This window comes from Cololabis saira, chromosome 8 (assembly GCF_033807715.1).
Source record: "Cololabis saira isolate AMF1-May2022 chromosome 8, fColSai1.1, whole genome shotgun sequence".
NCBI classification, from domain to species: domain Eukaryota; kingdom Metazoa; phylum Chordata; class Actinopteri; order Beloniformes; family Belonidae; genus Cololabis; species Cololabis saira.
The window spans coordinates 6,536,254-6,551,807 of record NC_084594.1 but is presented as its reverse complement, the minus strand read 5'-3'; the positions used below and the strand labels follow the sequence as shown (position 1 = coordinate 6,551,807).

The 15,554-nt window shown below is 41.3% G+C and overlaps 1 protein-coding gene across 4 annotated transcripts; it reads right to left on the bottom strand.

Annotated features, from left to right (window-relative positions):
• Positions 1-1,058: 1,058 nt before the first annotated feature.
• On the bottom strand, positions 1,059-13,912 carry LOC133449246 (uncharacterized). 4 transcript variants are annotated; one of them, XM_061728373.1, is made up of 7 exons: positions 13,574-13,903; positions 8,525-8,755; positions 3,529-3,703; positions 2,791-3,078; positions 2,518-2,593; positions 2,263-2,306; positions 1,059-1,190 (listed from the first exon to the last, which is right to left on the bottom strand). In XM_061728373.1, the coding sequence occupies exons 1-7, from the start codon at positions 13,670-13,672 to the stop codon at positions 1,129-1,131; spliced, it is 975 nt and encodes a 324-aa protein (XP_061584357.1). In that variant the 5' UTR covers positions 13,673-13,903; the 3' UTR covers positions 1,059-1,128. The 4 variants fall into 4 exon arrangements, with proteins under 4 accessions (XP_061584357.1, XP_061584359.1, XP_061584360.1 ...); XM_061728375.1 differs by having other exon boundaries at positions 2,518-2,582; positions 13,574-13,884; XM_061728376.1 differs by lacking the exon at positions 13,574-13,903 and adding an exon at positions 10,244-11,515.
• Between the last annotated feature and the right edge of the window lie 1,642 nt (positions 13,913-15,554).

Genomic DNA, 15,554 nt, shown 5'->3' with positions numbered 1-15,554 from the left:
CAATTAAAAGATAATTGAGAAAAAATAAGGAAGACAAAGTTTATAACGTTTTGTGCAAAGTTGGAAGTTTTTGTGTAATCAACGTTGTGTGTTTTGTAACTGTGTGCATGTAGGCTATAGTACACATGCATTGGAAAGTTCTGTTAAAATATGCATTTCCCTGCTTTTAATTACAGCAGTGAAGTCAACTGCAGAATTATGGGTCTGGAATGTATGATTATTACAGCAACATTTTCATAATGTATGAATTAGAATTGGCTGTCCAGAGGACTCACCTGTAGGTATTTTACTCACGATCATTGTGTTAAGGTTTTGTTTTAACAAACCATTAGGGACCTTTTAGGTTCTATTGCATTTTTAAAACTCATTTTGGCTGAGATTAAGTTAAGTCATGATTTTAAGTGAAGATGTGCATTTTTAATTAAAGGTTGAGGGTGCAAAAACAAAAACTGAAAACATTTCAGGCGTTCCTGCATGACCAGTATTTGCAGTTACATCGACTGTAGTACTGGGCGCACACTGTTTCCATCACAGCTCTCAGCTTTAAAAAAAAATCAGCTAATTATTAATTATCAATTAATTAATTATTAAAAAATAATTAATTATTATTATGTTGGAGCAAGGAGACTTCTAAACGCACATGGCAGGGGTAGGACCACAATTGAGAAACACTGTCCACAGTATCTCTGTAGGTGACTTATTGGTCATTAATTTCACTAAATAAGAACAAACTAACATAGAAAACAAACAAACAGCTTTATTTTATATACTGGGCCTTCAAAGTGGTCTCTGAAACTAAGCCTGGTATGGGCTGACTCCATCATATGAGACAATTAAACCATTGTCGTAGAGCTAAACCAAATACAACATTGGAAAGGTCTTGATGTGGAGAGTAACATGTCAGCATGAAGAATTACATAAGTTGTGACTTTTCAATGGGTTGCTACTGTGTAGTTCATATCAATATGCAATTCAGCAGTAAAATTAATCGCCACTAGCGACAAAACAATGCATACAGAGGTTCTTCAAGTTAAAGAAATGTTAAGTCCATTGAAAGTTGTCATGTTGAACTTTATTAAACACATTAAACACAGCAACAGCAGACTTTAATGATTGATGGCTGTATTTTCAGCCAAGGTGCCTCCTTGGACAATCAGGCTGGCTCCCAGGATGGAGGCCAGGTCGTTCCACTGATAAATACATAAAGGGAAGAAGGATTAATGAGCATTCATACACATTGAAATGATTGTCATTACTGACACATTTATATACTGTATAGAATATTTTGAAGAATTGTGCAGTGAGGCTATTATATCAAGTGATTGGAAACATCACTGTTTTGTAACTGCAATGACTCAGTTACACTGGTGCTTTTGTTTTCACTCTCAAAAGACAGACATGGTAAGTTAATGTTCCTCACAGCAACTGTTGCTCATGGACAGATAAGCAAAACTACATAATAGTATAAACCAGTTGATGTGGCCCAGTCTGGAGCCACGTGGTTCTTTGGCCACTTTCCACTGGCTCAATGTGGCTTTGACAAATCTTATATGGAAATTAACACGTTTTTTTTTCTAAATGTAATTTTCACTTATCAGTGTTGTAGGCCTTGAAAGATTATTACTTTCTCAATGTTGTACGTGTTTAAGTTTTATAACAAAAAACTGTAAACCTATTTCTTTTTTTTGAATCGTACTTCTATAATTTCCTAAATGCAACACAACATGGTATTACTGGAATAGAAATGCAAAGTTAAAGTTCAAAATAATCATAGATATAACACTACAGAGTAGAGTGTGCTAAATCATGAATGAATGCTCATTTAGACCTGTTGTAATGTTAATTTGTTGCTGATATTTTTGAGAGGACTACTGTAAATGGCTCTTTTAATATCAAAGGTTGCCAACCTCTGCACTAGAGTTGATCAGCAGAAAATTAATATTGAATGATTAATACTGTACTCAAACAGGCACATAATAAAAGTCTGATTAAAGATATAATAACATTTAATAGCTGAAAAGCACTTTATAAGTTCCCTGGGGAAAATGTAATTTTGCTTGGTCCTTACCCAAAGACAACAGCCTACTGTATGAATGACAAATTCTTGAAATGAAGACTAACTCTACTTTTCTGCTTTGTGGTCTTTGCATAATTAGATTTAAACAGTGTATTCCAACTGTAAACTGCAATGACATTACCATTTTCCTTTAACAAACCCACCCTCTACCGATATCGGTCAACATTCCCTAATGAGTAACGTACCATGTGCTGCAGGGCTGCCAGTCATACAAGTGTTCCGTCTTTCCCTGTCAGGCAAAAAAAAACAAACCATTGTACATCTGTGTTACTTGGAATATATATCCTCTGTGTAGTTTTTGGATGAATGATAAAAGCAATAAAAGCCCTTGCTTTTAAGTGAAATTTAACTTACAGTAGTTCTGTTTTAGACATCATTGTAAATTTGTATTGAACAATAGCTCAACATTGTCATCCAGTTATTCATTTGTATTGTCCTACCTCTCTCTTCCTTGTCTGTAGAATGCCTTGCACTGGGAACGTTTCCAACTGGTTATGAGGGCATTCTGTAATTGTACTGAATATATTATTCATACATATGTGGAGAACATACATAGTGCTTTTCCTTTGGTGCTCAATTCAGATGCACAAACGTTTTTGCTGTGCGGCATGAGCATTATTACTCTACCTATTCTTCTTACTTCGGAGTCACAGAAATCTGAAGGTCAGCACATGGTTTCATTAATATCTGAGCTTAGACTACAGTATACACACCTTTAATTTTTTTCAATCTTTTATGTCGACCCTGCTGCTGCTGCATATTTGGGCCATTTTGTGGTGTTTCCAGGATGGCTGAGGCCCGGTTTGGTGGTGGTGGAGAGTCTTCTCTCTCCAGCTTGATAAAGATTTCCTCTTCTTTAGGCTTTAGTAGATTATTTGGTTGTGGCAGGGTGTGGTCCTCTTCTTTGGGTGGTGAGTCATTTCGCTGTGTCGGGGTTTGGTCCTCTTCTTGGGGTGGTGGCAGTGTGTCGTCAACTTGGTCTGAACCTTGGCTTGTCCAACCTACACATGGACATAGAACACACACAAACAATATGCAATATACAATAAAGTATGCCACAAAAGTGTAAAAAGGGCAAACACCAATCAAGCTGGACTGTATAAAAAGATGGATGCAGTGACAGGTTTCTGAAGGACACTGGGGCCAAGCCAGAGAAAAGCTGAGTGTTTCTCCACTCAACTGCTGTTTCCGCCATGTTTGTTAACGCTGATTTATGGTTCTGCGTTAAATCGACGTACGTAGGCTCTGCGTCGATTTAACGCAGAACCATAAATCAGCTTTACACAAAAACATCACCAACGGAAATTTATCGGTTTACCGCGAGATGACAAATTCTTACCGTGGGGAATTTTTTTGACGGTAAATCGTGAACGGTAAAATATCACCCATTCCTAATGTGTACTGTATGCATGCATGTGTATTCCATGCTTAGGAAATAAATGCAATCTCACCTTCAACCATCTTTTTATAGATGCCATCAATATCGTCTGCACATTTTTTGGCGGCCGGGCCGAGGTGGGCGTGCACTGGAAGCATAACCGTGGTCTTGCAGGTCTTGTCTCTCTTGTTCTTGGGGTGCCCAATCAGCAACATTGGCTTCAGACCAAGTACATGCAACTTCTCAAGCTGGAAAAATATTTGTTGAGAGATCAATTAGAAAAATACAGTAAACTATTTTATAGCTGAATTTATACTCAAGCTTGCCCTGAAGTGAGTGAGTGTGTGTATGTGCACGCATGCACACACACACGCACACACACGCGCGCACACACACACACACACACACACACACACACACACACACACACACACACACACACACACACACACACACACACACACACACACACACACACACACACACACACACACACACACACACACACACACACACACACACACACACACAGTAATCCCTCGCTATAACGCGGTTCACCTTTCACCGTCTCGTGTATTTGCATTGTAAATCGTGTTCTGCATTCTGATTGGCTAAATAGTCTCCCCGCTTCTTCACTTCCTGTGTCAATAACGTTGTTCGCTTAGCAACAACGTTGAGAACGGCCAATGAGCTTCAGCGAGCAGCTCAAGAACGGGACCCTTTGATGAATCGTTCATATATAATCGATGGTGGCATGTCATTTTATAAGAATCTTTTTGCCCAGAAGAAAAAAAGAGCGACAAAAACTACCAATAACTATGTTCTTCTCTCGAAAAAACACCCCTGCACCGCGAACTTTAGAAGAAAAAGACGCTACAGAGCGAGTCAGGATGCAGCAGCAGTCAGAAGAGCAGTGAAATACGCGTCACAATTTATCCTACTGTACTTATTGTATTTTTTTTCATAATCATTTTTCATTTTCTCCCGTTGAAATCCAATTAATCGGGTCGCGGTGGGGCGGGGCTGATCTCCGCAATTTGAAGCCTTGTATAATAATTGAAGAAAAAAAAAAAAAGGTTGCTACTTCGCGGATTTCACCTATCGTGGGTTCTTTTTGGAACGTAACCCCAAGAAAAACTAGGGATTACTGTATATAATAAAATATATATATATATATATATTTAGCATAGAAATAATTTACACTAACATCATGGAACAACAGTAAAAACAATGATTTTAACATTATTTTTTCATGTAAGTGGGAATTTCAAAACTGATTCATTTGGGTTGTAGTGGCCCACTTGAAACAGTTTTTGCTGTTTTTGTGAGCACAATTCAGTTTTTTGGCTGAAGCACAGGACAGTGCCTTTCTACGTCGGAATTTCAACTTTAATCATGAATATATATTCTAAATTATGATAACATCAATACTGTGGATGTGAGGGATATATGCTGTAGATACCAGTTCACAAAATTAAAATCGTACAGTGTATGCCCGGCTTAACCATCCACACACAAAACATTTCCAAAACATTCAGTTAAAGGCTGAATATGGAGAATGAGCAGAATAGCGATGTGGCAGGGTGGAGAGGTAGATGGGACACGCGCGCCTGTGTCCCATCCGCCTGAGTAGATCTCTCCACCCTGCCTGCCTTATAAGTCGGAGCTGCTGTCATGCAGGGGTGCTTGTGCACATGTTGGTGGTTTGTGAGGAATAAAAAGGGATTCTGCACGAAACACCGTGTCTCTCCATCCTTCGGTCGGCCCCTGTAGCACTCGCCCTGCTACATCTAGCACCCAACGTGGGGCGCGAAGGACGGACGAGAGAGGCATGGAGCGGGCCCTGGACGCGCTCGCCCAGGCCATGGCGGGCATGACAGCCGTCTTCCGGGACCAGGGCGAGCGGCAGCTGGCCGCAATAGAAGCGCTCGTGGCGGCGGGGAGACCCAGCCCTGCGCCCCGCTTGAGGGTCGCCGCAGCAGCGTGGGAGGAGCTGGCGGCGCCACAGCTGACAGGCCGGGAGGCAGAAGCTGCGGGCCGCCAAGCGACGGCTCCCGAGGCGGCGGGAACTGCGGAACGACCCATCCCTGCACCCCGTCTGAGGTTCGCCGCGGCAGCGCTGGTGGCGCAGCTTAGGGGCCGCGAGGCAGAAGCTGCGGGCCGCCAGGCGACGGCTCCTGGGATGGAGTCGGCGACGGAGACGGAGGGGGAGAGGGAAGCAGAGTTGGCGGGGGAGGCGGCTGCGGAGGCGCAGCCGCCCGCAACGGCGGGTCCCGCGGAGACGGGGCCGGACCTGCGGCCAGAGCAGAGTGTGGGGGAAGAGGCGGTCCTGGAGGCGGACCAGCAGCCCACGCAGGGCTGCGTCACCAAGGAGGGCGTGGTCCGGGATGCACCAGCTCCAGGACGGGGCTGCGCCGTGAGGGAGGCGGTCCTGGACGCACCGGGTGGCCCGAGGCCACCATGGGCCCGGCCCCGAGAGCGTCTTCCACGGCGGGCCGACGCCGGGGTCGCCCCCCCCGACCGTTGCGCTGGTCAGGCCGACGCCGGGGACGACCCCCCGACCAGGAAGGCCCGGGGGGTTCCGGGCTTCCTCTCCCGCTCCGAGGGGGCGGGGGGGGGAGTAGGCTTGGCCGGACGGTCCCCGGCCTGAGTCGGGTGATGGGGGTATGTGGCAGGGTGCAGGATTGGGGCGTGGTCTGTAGGGGAGAGAGGGAGTGCGGGGGAGTGGCGCTGGAACAGCTGACGGTACACAGGTGTGTCTAATCACTCTGTGTATTTCAGTAGGGTGTGGGCTCTGGAGACGAGAGAAGGACGGAAGCAGACCAGAGGGGACGAGCAGCTCGGCTGACGAGGCCTCTGAGTGTTTGTGCACGTGCAAAGAACAATAAAAAGTCCTGCAAGATCCCGGTGTCCGCCGTCTCTGTGACCCCCGTAGCACACGCTGTGTTACAAGCGACATATAGTGTTTCAAGATCGCAGTCGCAACAACAAAAAATTATTCCAGCAGTCGGGTTACCATGACATGAGGCGCGTGTATGTATTATCGTGAAAGTCTGGAGCAGAAGCAGCGTGTGTGTGGTTGTTGTCTCTTGACACTGGTGTGTTTTTAGCCTTTTATACACAGCTAGTTGACTATGGCTTTGATTTGCCTCTGCTGCGGCTCGCTGTGCACCCCAATGCAGCTTGGGAGGTATGAGACGCTGTGCCAATAATCCGCCGACGTTGGGTGCTGTGTGTAACGAAAATGGAGGCCTTCTGATGCGGATGTTGTGTCTGTGTGTAAAGCCTTGTTCACACTACATGATTTTGCCCCAATCGGCCGCTCGCCGACTGGTCGGCGACTCTCCTGGGGATCCTAATAAACTCATAAATTCCTCCCCCAAATCAGGGGGAGCTAGTCGTCAATTCGGCAAGCCTGGGTCGTTATGGGTCCGTGTACTTCGCTTTTTTGTTTTGAAATGACAAAATAAAAATAGAGAAATAATCCAAAATAATCCGTTTCTCATTTTTTGTTTTGATAATAAAAATAATTATTTTTATTATCAAATGTATTATTATCAAATTATTTCTCTATTTTTATTTTGTAATTTCAAAACAAAAAACGGATGGCCGCGAAGTACACGGACCGTTATGTGTGAACAGATCAAAGACACTCGCCAACGGCTCGCAGACGAGTCGCAGACGTAAAAAGAGCTACAACCAACGAGAGCAGACACAGGGGTGGTGGAGGCAGAAGTGACCCGAAGCAAAAAAAAACAAAAAAAACCACAGCCAGACAGCAGCCGCGCAAAATCAACAACAGCGTTACTATGGCATTTTTCATTGCAAATAAACGCATAGAGAAGCTGGAGGAATGAAACAATGAAAACAAATACGTTTGCGCGTATCCCGTCTTCTCGCGTGAGTTTTCGTTACAGAACGTTGTTTAGAGAGCCGGTTGCAACGCCTGCTGGGGACGAGTCGGGTAGTGTATACAGTCCTGTCGCCGAGCAGTCATGTAGTGTGAAGAGCACGCCGACTGAAAGTCGTGTAGTCTGTACTTGGCTTAAGCAGCTTTTGTCTCGTGGGTGCAGCTCTGTGCGACAGAAGCTAGAAGAAAGCAGCGGTGGAGAGAAGCTCACCGACACACCGGTACAATTATGCAACTGCAGGTAAAATAGCAACTTATAATGCCAGCCACTATTGGCTGGTACGATATTAACATAAAGTAATTGTCAAACCCATCAAAATTCGTTAAATTATCTAATTCACACTAAATATGTTTTTTCAATAAAACTATCCTTTTATTTATTATTTTTTAAAGGAGCATGAGGCTCCTTTTAAGAAATGAGACTCTCTAGCGCCACCCTTCACCACGACGGCCGTCGGGGGTACTGCAGCCAACAGGGAAGCCGGCACGGGAGAACGGGGAGAACGCACATGCAGCGTCATGTGACGTCACATCCACAGGACAGCGCGGGAAATTTGGGCCCGAATTGCAGCACATTTTACAGCACACAGCCTGTTCAAGGCAACGGAGAGATACACTAGAGGGCTCATTCTTTTTGGTTTGGAACGCTTCATCTGACATTATTACTAGAAAACTTAAAACGTATACAAATTTTTTTCATAAATCCTGCCTCAAGCTCCTTTAAATATAGCTTTTAATAGGCATTCTCCAGATTCAATCTTTAATTTAAAACGTTTTCCATTCCTGGAAAACAGGTTTTTAAAACTGTTTCAAACTTGTCTAGGAATTTTATGAATCCTGTGATGTAGCAATTAATCTAAAAATAATCAAAACCTATTTTTAAAGAAATTAATCGACGAAATCCTGCCCATGTCAATTATTTCAATTATTTCCCCCTGGCTGCGTAGTCACGTGACAGCAATAGTACTCTCCTCATCCAGTCAATAGTCTCCATCTGCAGGGAGCACCAATGGAAAAAAGCTTCATGGAGGAAATCCCAAACACGGAGCAAATCGTAATCGTGGTGAAAAGCTCAATTAATCACAAGCCTAAAATATGTCAGTCATTTAACAAACTTTGTACACTCATGTTGATTGACATAATTCTGTAAAATACATACCAGAATGGCGGCATAGTCCACGATGTGGGATTTAAGGTTGTTCTTCTTAATGGAGTCCAGCCACTCTTTTTGTTGACTGTGGAACTTATTCAGTTTCTTTTGAAGTCGCTGTTTTTGGGGTTGACGGAATCGGCAATGATCGCAATATCTAAGTGCACAGAATATTTTTTCCCCACAGTTTGGGCAGGTCTTTTTTGAAGATCCTCGAGCCATGAGACAAACAACGAGAAACTGTGATAGAAGAGACAAGATTAAGAGAGAGTTAGTAAAAAAAGAAAGCGCCGGAGAGAGAATGGCTCTTAAAAGTGACGTTGGTTTAAATGTATTTGTGTGTGTATGTATTTAGTGGATGGAAGTAGCAATAAAGCTGTAAAAAAAAAGGAGAAAAAAAAATTACTACAATCACTTTGAAATAAGTGAGTATTTCTTAATTGCTGACCAAAATACTGTAACTATGAATTCAGTCATAATCAACATAATCACAATAAATATATACAATACAAATGAATCATTACTGTACAAACACTAATACCATAGTCACTTGACACAATACTCGCTGTCAAAATACTGTTAAAACGTCATCGAAACACCATTGAAACGTCAATAAAACACTGTTACAACAGCGTTAAAAACATGCTTTTACAAACTGACAGTAACAAACAGTAACTTGCACGGCAACACGGTTACAAAGACTGATAACTAAGCCACTATAATAAATAATAATATATAAATAATAATAATGATGTAATAATAAATAATCAACCAAGTGGTGATGAAAAATACCACTAAATAACATTTTAGAAACAGAAATAATAATGTTAAACAACGTCCATTGAACTTCAAAATCCGTGTATATATCACGACAACGGATCCCAATTGACTTTGCATAGGTAGAATATCCGTGGTGCTCACACGGAATTTTACCACTTTCCATGGAAAATACTGGTAGGAGGTCGTGGGCATTTCACAGATTTTTGTGAGATCAGGTTGTTTTGTCGTTTTACAACTGTAACCTACAGTCATGGCCTTTGAGGCACAAATATGTTTAAGTTTTCTACAGACTTTCTGTTTTCACTTCTGTTATTGCACTAAAAATGTGCACTATTACAGAATGGATGTTTTGCTTTCTTTCTATTGTTTGTTTTATATTCATTTATACAATTTTAAGTTATAATATTAATATATGTGACATATTAAAAAAAAAATCACATACATCATATGTATTTATATAAAAAATGCACACATATATAATATATAAAAAATATGCATCTAATTAAATTCAGGTTCGAGTCAAATAGTCAAAAAAATAGTTTCACTCACAAAAAAGGGCTGAGGTGTCCCTTATTTATTTTTCAGGGAGTTGGCAACCCTAGCTCTATGTCAGCTGAACATAAACATGGGTGTGGAATATGTTTCTTTTTTTTTTTTTTTTTAACAATCATGTTTCACTTGACTGGCCACTGCAAACACGTGGGTTAGCCGTTAGCCTCCTGCTGCTAACCAGCAGGCTGAAGCTGGACCAAGGATAGGGAAGTTTATTTATATAGCACAGGTAATTCAAAGTGGTAATTCAGTGCTTTAAATCAACATTAAAAGCGGCAAGACACAATTAAACAGTAAATAACAAATACAAATAAATAAAATGATAAGAAAAGAAAGGTAAAATAATAAAAAGCATAAGTTGCTGAAAACTAAGGGCAGTAGAGGTGCAGTACTTACCGCAGGTAAGTATTTAATTTAGGAGTGCGCTTCAGGAAACAGTAATGCTTTTAGGCCTGATTTTAAGGAACTAAAGGAGACTAAAACGGTTGCATAACGTTTAAATGATAACCAATAATGTAATATTGCAAATAATACAATTTAATTACTTGCATACAAAATTAAACTAAACACACATAACTTAAAATGATGTCATATTGGCCCGGTTTCACAGACAAGGCTTATATCAAGCCAGGAGTAGGCCTAAATCAGACTAGTAAAGCTAGGTCATTTAAGTGGCTTGCATGAGCGTGGCTTATATTTGTTTTAGTTAGTCCCAGACTGTGGAGTCCTGGAGTAAGCTTAAAGCAGAACACCTCATTAGCTTAAGTGGGAGCACAGTCTGTTAGCCTAATGGTGCTCACAAAAACCTGGAATGGAATTGAGTACAGTTTTGCTGGAGGGAATTTTGACACCAAACATGGTTGAAGCTAAAAGAACACGCTCAAAGAACTATACTGAGTTTGAAATATTCTACTTAAACAAATTGTGGGAAATCATGCTGTTATTGAAAGTAAAGGTCATAGTGCTGCAGCTGCTATTGAACATAAGAAGAGGAATGCTTGGGCTGCCATTTGCAGTGAATTTAACTCAAATGAAAATGTAACCACAAGAGCGTTACAGCAACTGCAGGTGAGACATGTCTATTATGATCTGTATATCACAGAAGTGATATAGTTTTGTGACATTGTTTATATTGAATGATATCTGCCTTCATAGACTTTGTGGAAGAACATCAAATTAGATTTGAAAAAAAGGAATGCCGAGGCCAGAAGAGAGAGATTTACTACTGGTGGTGGACCCCCACCAAGTAAAGACAAGACCGATGAATTGGCTCACTTGTTGACTGGAATAATAGAGGACCAGCAACCTCTGGATGGTATACCAGATGATGACCATTTGGACAGTGGACATGAAGAACTGAGCACAAATGGTAAATATACAATAGCAAGTAAATTAGTTACCTCCTTCTGTACATGATTATTCCACTGCCTGTGTCTATCTTTATTTTTATTTCATTCCAAGGACCATGTGAGTTTTTGTATCTAACAGTGTTCTTTTCTCAGAAGAAATTATTCTAACCCTGGTGGAAGATCCAGTGCACAGTGACTGTGCACCCTCCACATCTGGCATGGCATCCCAGAGAAAAGATGCTGCCACCACCTTCCAGCAGAGACCAAAAAGGATGTCCATGCATGAAAAGTTAGCCTTAGAATTTCATGAGCAGAAAATGAAATATCTGAAAGAAGAGCATGACATGAAAATGAGAATTCTACAGGTCGAATTGGATATGAAATTAGAAGAGAGAGCTGTTCAAAGAAAGATGCATGAGATAGCTATTTAATGTAATGAAATATACCTACATTTTAGAACAGCCTTGGTTGAGTTTCTCATTTAATTTTTCAGCACACTATTTATATATGTTGTACACAACAAACACTATTAAGGCAAAAACAAGCCATAATCAATACATTCCATGGTTAAATGTATCTCTTTTCTAACTGAAGTGCTGCAATGTGAAAGCAGCTCTGAGTGCAAGTCCTCGTTGGTTATTTTCTGCCACCGGCATGGGCACATCTGGATCATTCTGGTCTTCCATTGGAGGGTCAGGACAATTATGCTGCTTCAGGTAGTTGTGCAGCACAGCTGTAGCATCTTCTTGGCTCAAAACGAAGTGTATTGCGTAAACACTGGAATCGATTTTTCCACACTCCAAACATACGCTCGACCATCCCTCTAGTGCGAATATGAGCTCTGTTATATCTTTGCTGCTCAGTTGTTGTGGGATGTGGCCAAGGAGTGAATAAATAAGAACTCTGAGCATATGCACTGTCACCAAGTAGTATTCCACTATGGTGCCCTCTCTCAAACTGAGCACACAATGAAGAGTTGTGAAAAATCCTTGAATCATGTGTTGCTCCTTTCCAACGGGCAACAATGTTTGAAAACCCTAAATTTGGAGTGCATACAGCCTGAACATTGATGGAAAACCAATTCTTACGGTTCCTGTACTCCTCAGCATCAGGAGTTGATGGACACTTGATTTCAATATGACATCCATCTATACAGCCAATCACTCCTGGGAAGTTCCCATATTCGTAGAATCACACTTTATAGTTGGCTTGCTCAGCAGCATCAGGGAACTTAATGTACAGATTTCTCAGTTCACAAATGGCACTGCAGACATTGTGAACTATTCTACACACTGTTGCTTCACTGACACCACACAAATCACCAGTTTCACGATGAAAGGTTCCAGATGCCAAGAATCTCAAAGTGATCAGAACTTGAAGAGAACTGGGTACAGGCCTTCCTCTTTGAGACATGGAGGAAAGTCTAGGCTCAAGCAAAGTAATTATCTCCAGTACATCTTCTTTGTACATACGAAAGCGGTCTCGGAAAGTTATTTCATCAAACTGATTCAATGGATTACTCCTATCCACAAGTATTTGTCTGGCTGGCCTCTGTAGCGAATATTGGTCTTCATTTAGATATTCCAACTACTCCATGCTCCCAAACCATCTGTGCTCCCTTTCACAAACAGTACTAAACCGAAGTTAAACCTGCTTCTTTGCAGGATTAATATAAACTTCAATTTAGTCCTAGAGTAGCTCTAATCCACCCTCTTGCAATTGGCTTTGTTTAATCCAGAACAGACTAAATCTATGACTATTTTAAGATATGTCTGTGCAAGTGACTTAAAGTTAAGGCAGCTCAAACAGCATTTTAGTCTGAGACTAGGCTTATGCCGTGTTCCATTTGTCCTCGGAAGTGGGGATTTCCCAGTTCCCAGTTGGATTTTTCAACTGGAACGCCCCTCGAAGTGGGATTTCCCACTGGGAAAGTGGGAGAGTCTTCACCACCCCCGAGTTCACATTCCAATATGGCTGCCCCGGTTGTAAACAGTAGAAGAGAGCTCTGTAAAAATTCGTAGCACTTCATTCTAGTTTTGGTCACACTAAATCAGTCGTATACAAGTATTGTTCGGCATATATATGCTGCTATAGTGTAATTTACATTTTTCATGTGGTATATGCGAACTACAAACTTGTTTTCCTACTTTGTAACTGGAACGCTGATAACTCGGCTGTCACGTCATTCCCAGTTCTAAATTCCGACTTCCGAGGTAAATGGAACGCAGCATTAAGCCTTGTCTGTGAAACCGGGCCATTAACAGACACCTCATACCTGGAAACAGGCCGTAAGGTGAACCCCGTTATCGTTTCATCCCGCTCCCACCTTCGGGGACGACAATCTTTACATGATAAAAAAAATGTGATTCATGCTCACCTTAGAAGTAAAAGTTTGGAGCTCAAAACCCCCCAAGAGTCCCGTGATCGGTGACTGCAAAACGGTACTAGTTTCTTCTGAGCGTAGTGAGATCTTCATCCGCGGGTCGAGGCGCGGTCGTCACGTGATCCCGCTGCACCAATAGGATGCGCGTTAGTAGTAAACACAACGGCAATATGGCGGCGACCGTGGTGTCTTCCGGTTAATGTGAAATGATCAAAACAAACCCCAAAAGTCGTCAAAAATGATCAGAAATGATCTGAAACCGTGCTAAATACACTGCCACGATTAGCCAACAAGGCGGACCTTACCTAAAGTATCTCCAAACACTTGATTCGATACCAGGGGGGTATTCCAAGAAGGAGGTTTACTGGCTAAACTGGGTAAATGGTAAACCTGGGTTTCCAAAATGGTCAGGTTAAGTAAGTCACCATGGTAACATAGGCCCTGAACATAACCTGGTAGGGGGTAGGTTTTATGCAGGTTCTGTTCAGATAAGCCAGTTATGTTCGGGTTTTTAAGTGCAAGTTCAGGAGGGCTGCTGCAACTTGTTACACACAGTACTCGAGTTGTAAAAAAAAATCAGGGGGGGATGATGGATTTTATCATATGGGGACAGATAATTTGTGCTGATTACAAATAATATAATATATTACAAATAATAGCACTGACCAAAACACCTGCAGAAATACTGCAGGAATGACATAGCAGCAGTTAAATGCAGCCTTCTGTAAGCTTTAAATATCCACTGGGCTTACATCAAATACATCAAAACACAACAATAAAAAACAGTTTTCTGAACTTATCAATATGACTCTGTCCTTCACAGGATAAGTAAAATGGATCACTGCAAAAACTCAAAATCTCAACAAGAATATTTGTTCTATTTCTAGTTAAAATGTCTCATTTTAGTAAAAAAATCTTATTACACTTAAAACAAGACTCATCACTGGAAAAAACAACAATTTTCACCTGTTTCAAGTAGATTTTCACTTGAAATAAGTAGAAAAATCTGCCAGTGGAACAAGATTTGTTTGCTTGTAATGAGAAGATAAATCTTGTCCCACTGGCAGATTTTTCTACTTATTTCAAGTGAAAATTTACTTGAAACAGGAGAAAATTGTCAAATAAGTTATTTTTCTGGTGTTATTTTTCTGGTGATGACTCTAAATGTTGAAATAGCAGTAAAACCACATAAGGGATGGAAGGGGGATGGCAGTTTTACAGGGGGGATGATTTTGACCGTTTTTATTTCAGGGGGGATGCCATCTCCCCTCAACTCGAGTACTGGTTACACATAGAAGCCCAAAGTGTCCGTGCAATTCACCGTGAGAGGGTGATAAGACCACGGTATGACATTTTGACTTTCCTCGACGAGTATTTGCAAGAGCGCTACCGTTTTTCAGCAGAATCCCTGATTTATTTGAGTAACCTTCTCCATCCATACACTGTAAACCCTAATAAGTTGTAACTGACTACCCAAAAATATTTTAGTGATATTTTTAAATGTTTTAAGTTTATATAAAATAAAAAAATACACTTACAGTTGCCTTAAATTATCTTAATATTATCTTTAAAAAAAGTAATATTCCACAACTTATAGTTTGGGAGAAATACACACAATTTTCAATATTCCTCAACTCATAGTCTGTGAGACATACACTCAAAATTCATTCTAAAATCAAATACTGATGCCAGCCCACTACACATAGGCTATAATCAGCTAATAATGTTATAAAAAATGAAAGCGACACCACTGTTACAATTCAACCATTTTTAACGTTTGCAATCTATACATTGCAAACGTTACGCATCGTGGGTCTGCCCTCTCTTCGCTGCAAACAATGTGCATCGCTGTCGTTTTTTTTGCATCTGGGAGTTTCCTGTACAGTATTGGAGACGCTGAACATATCGGGAAAGCAACTGCCTGTCAGTCGGTGCGTAAAGTGTGCCTTGCGATAAAGCGCTTCATGCACAACTT

Coding starts and splice junctions, on each gene's coding strand:
- LOC133449246 (XM_061728373.1), bottom strand. CDS start 13,672: ATGAAGATCTCACTACGCTCAGAAGAAACTAGTACCGTTTTGCAGTCA. Junction 8,756..13,573: donor TCCAAACTTTTACTTCTAAG/GTGAGCATGAAT, acceptor CTTCTATCACAG/TTTCTCGTTGTTTGTCTCAT. Junction 2,307..2,517: donor TACAGACAAGGAAGAGAGAG/GTAGGACAATAC, acceptor TTTGCCTGACAG/GGAAAGACGGAACACTTGTA.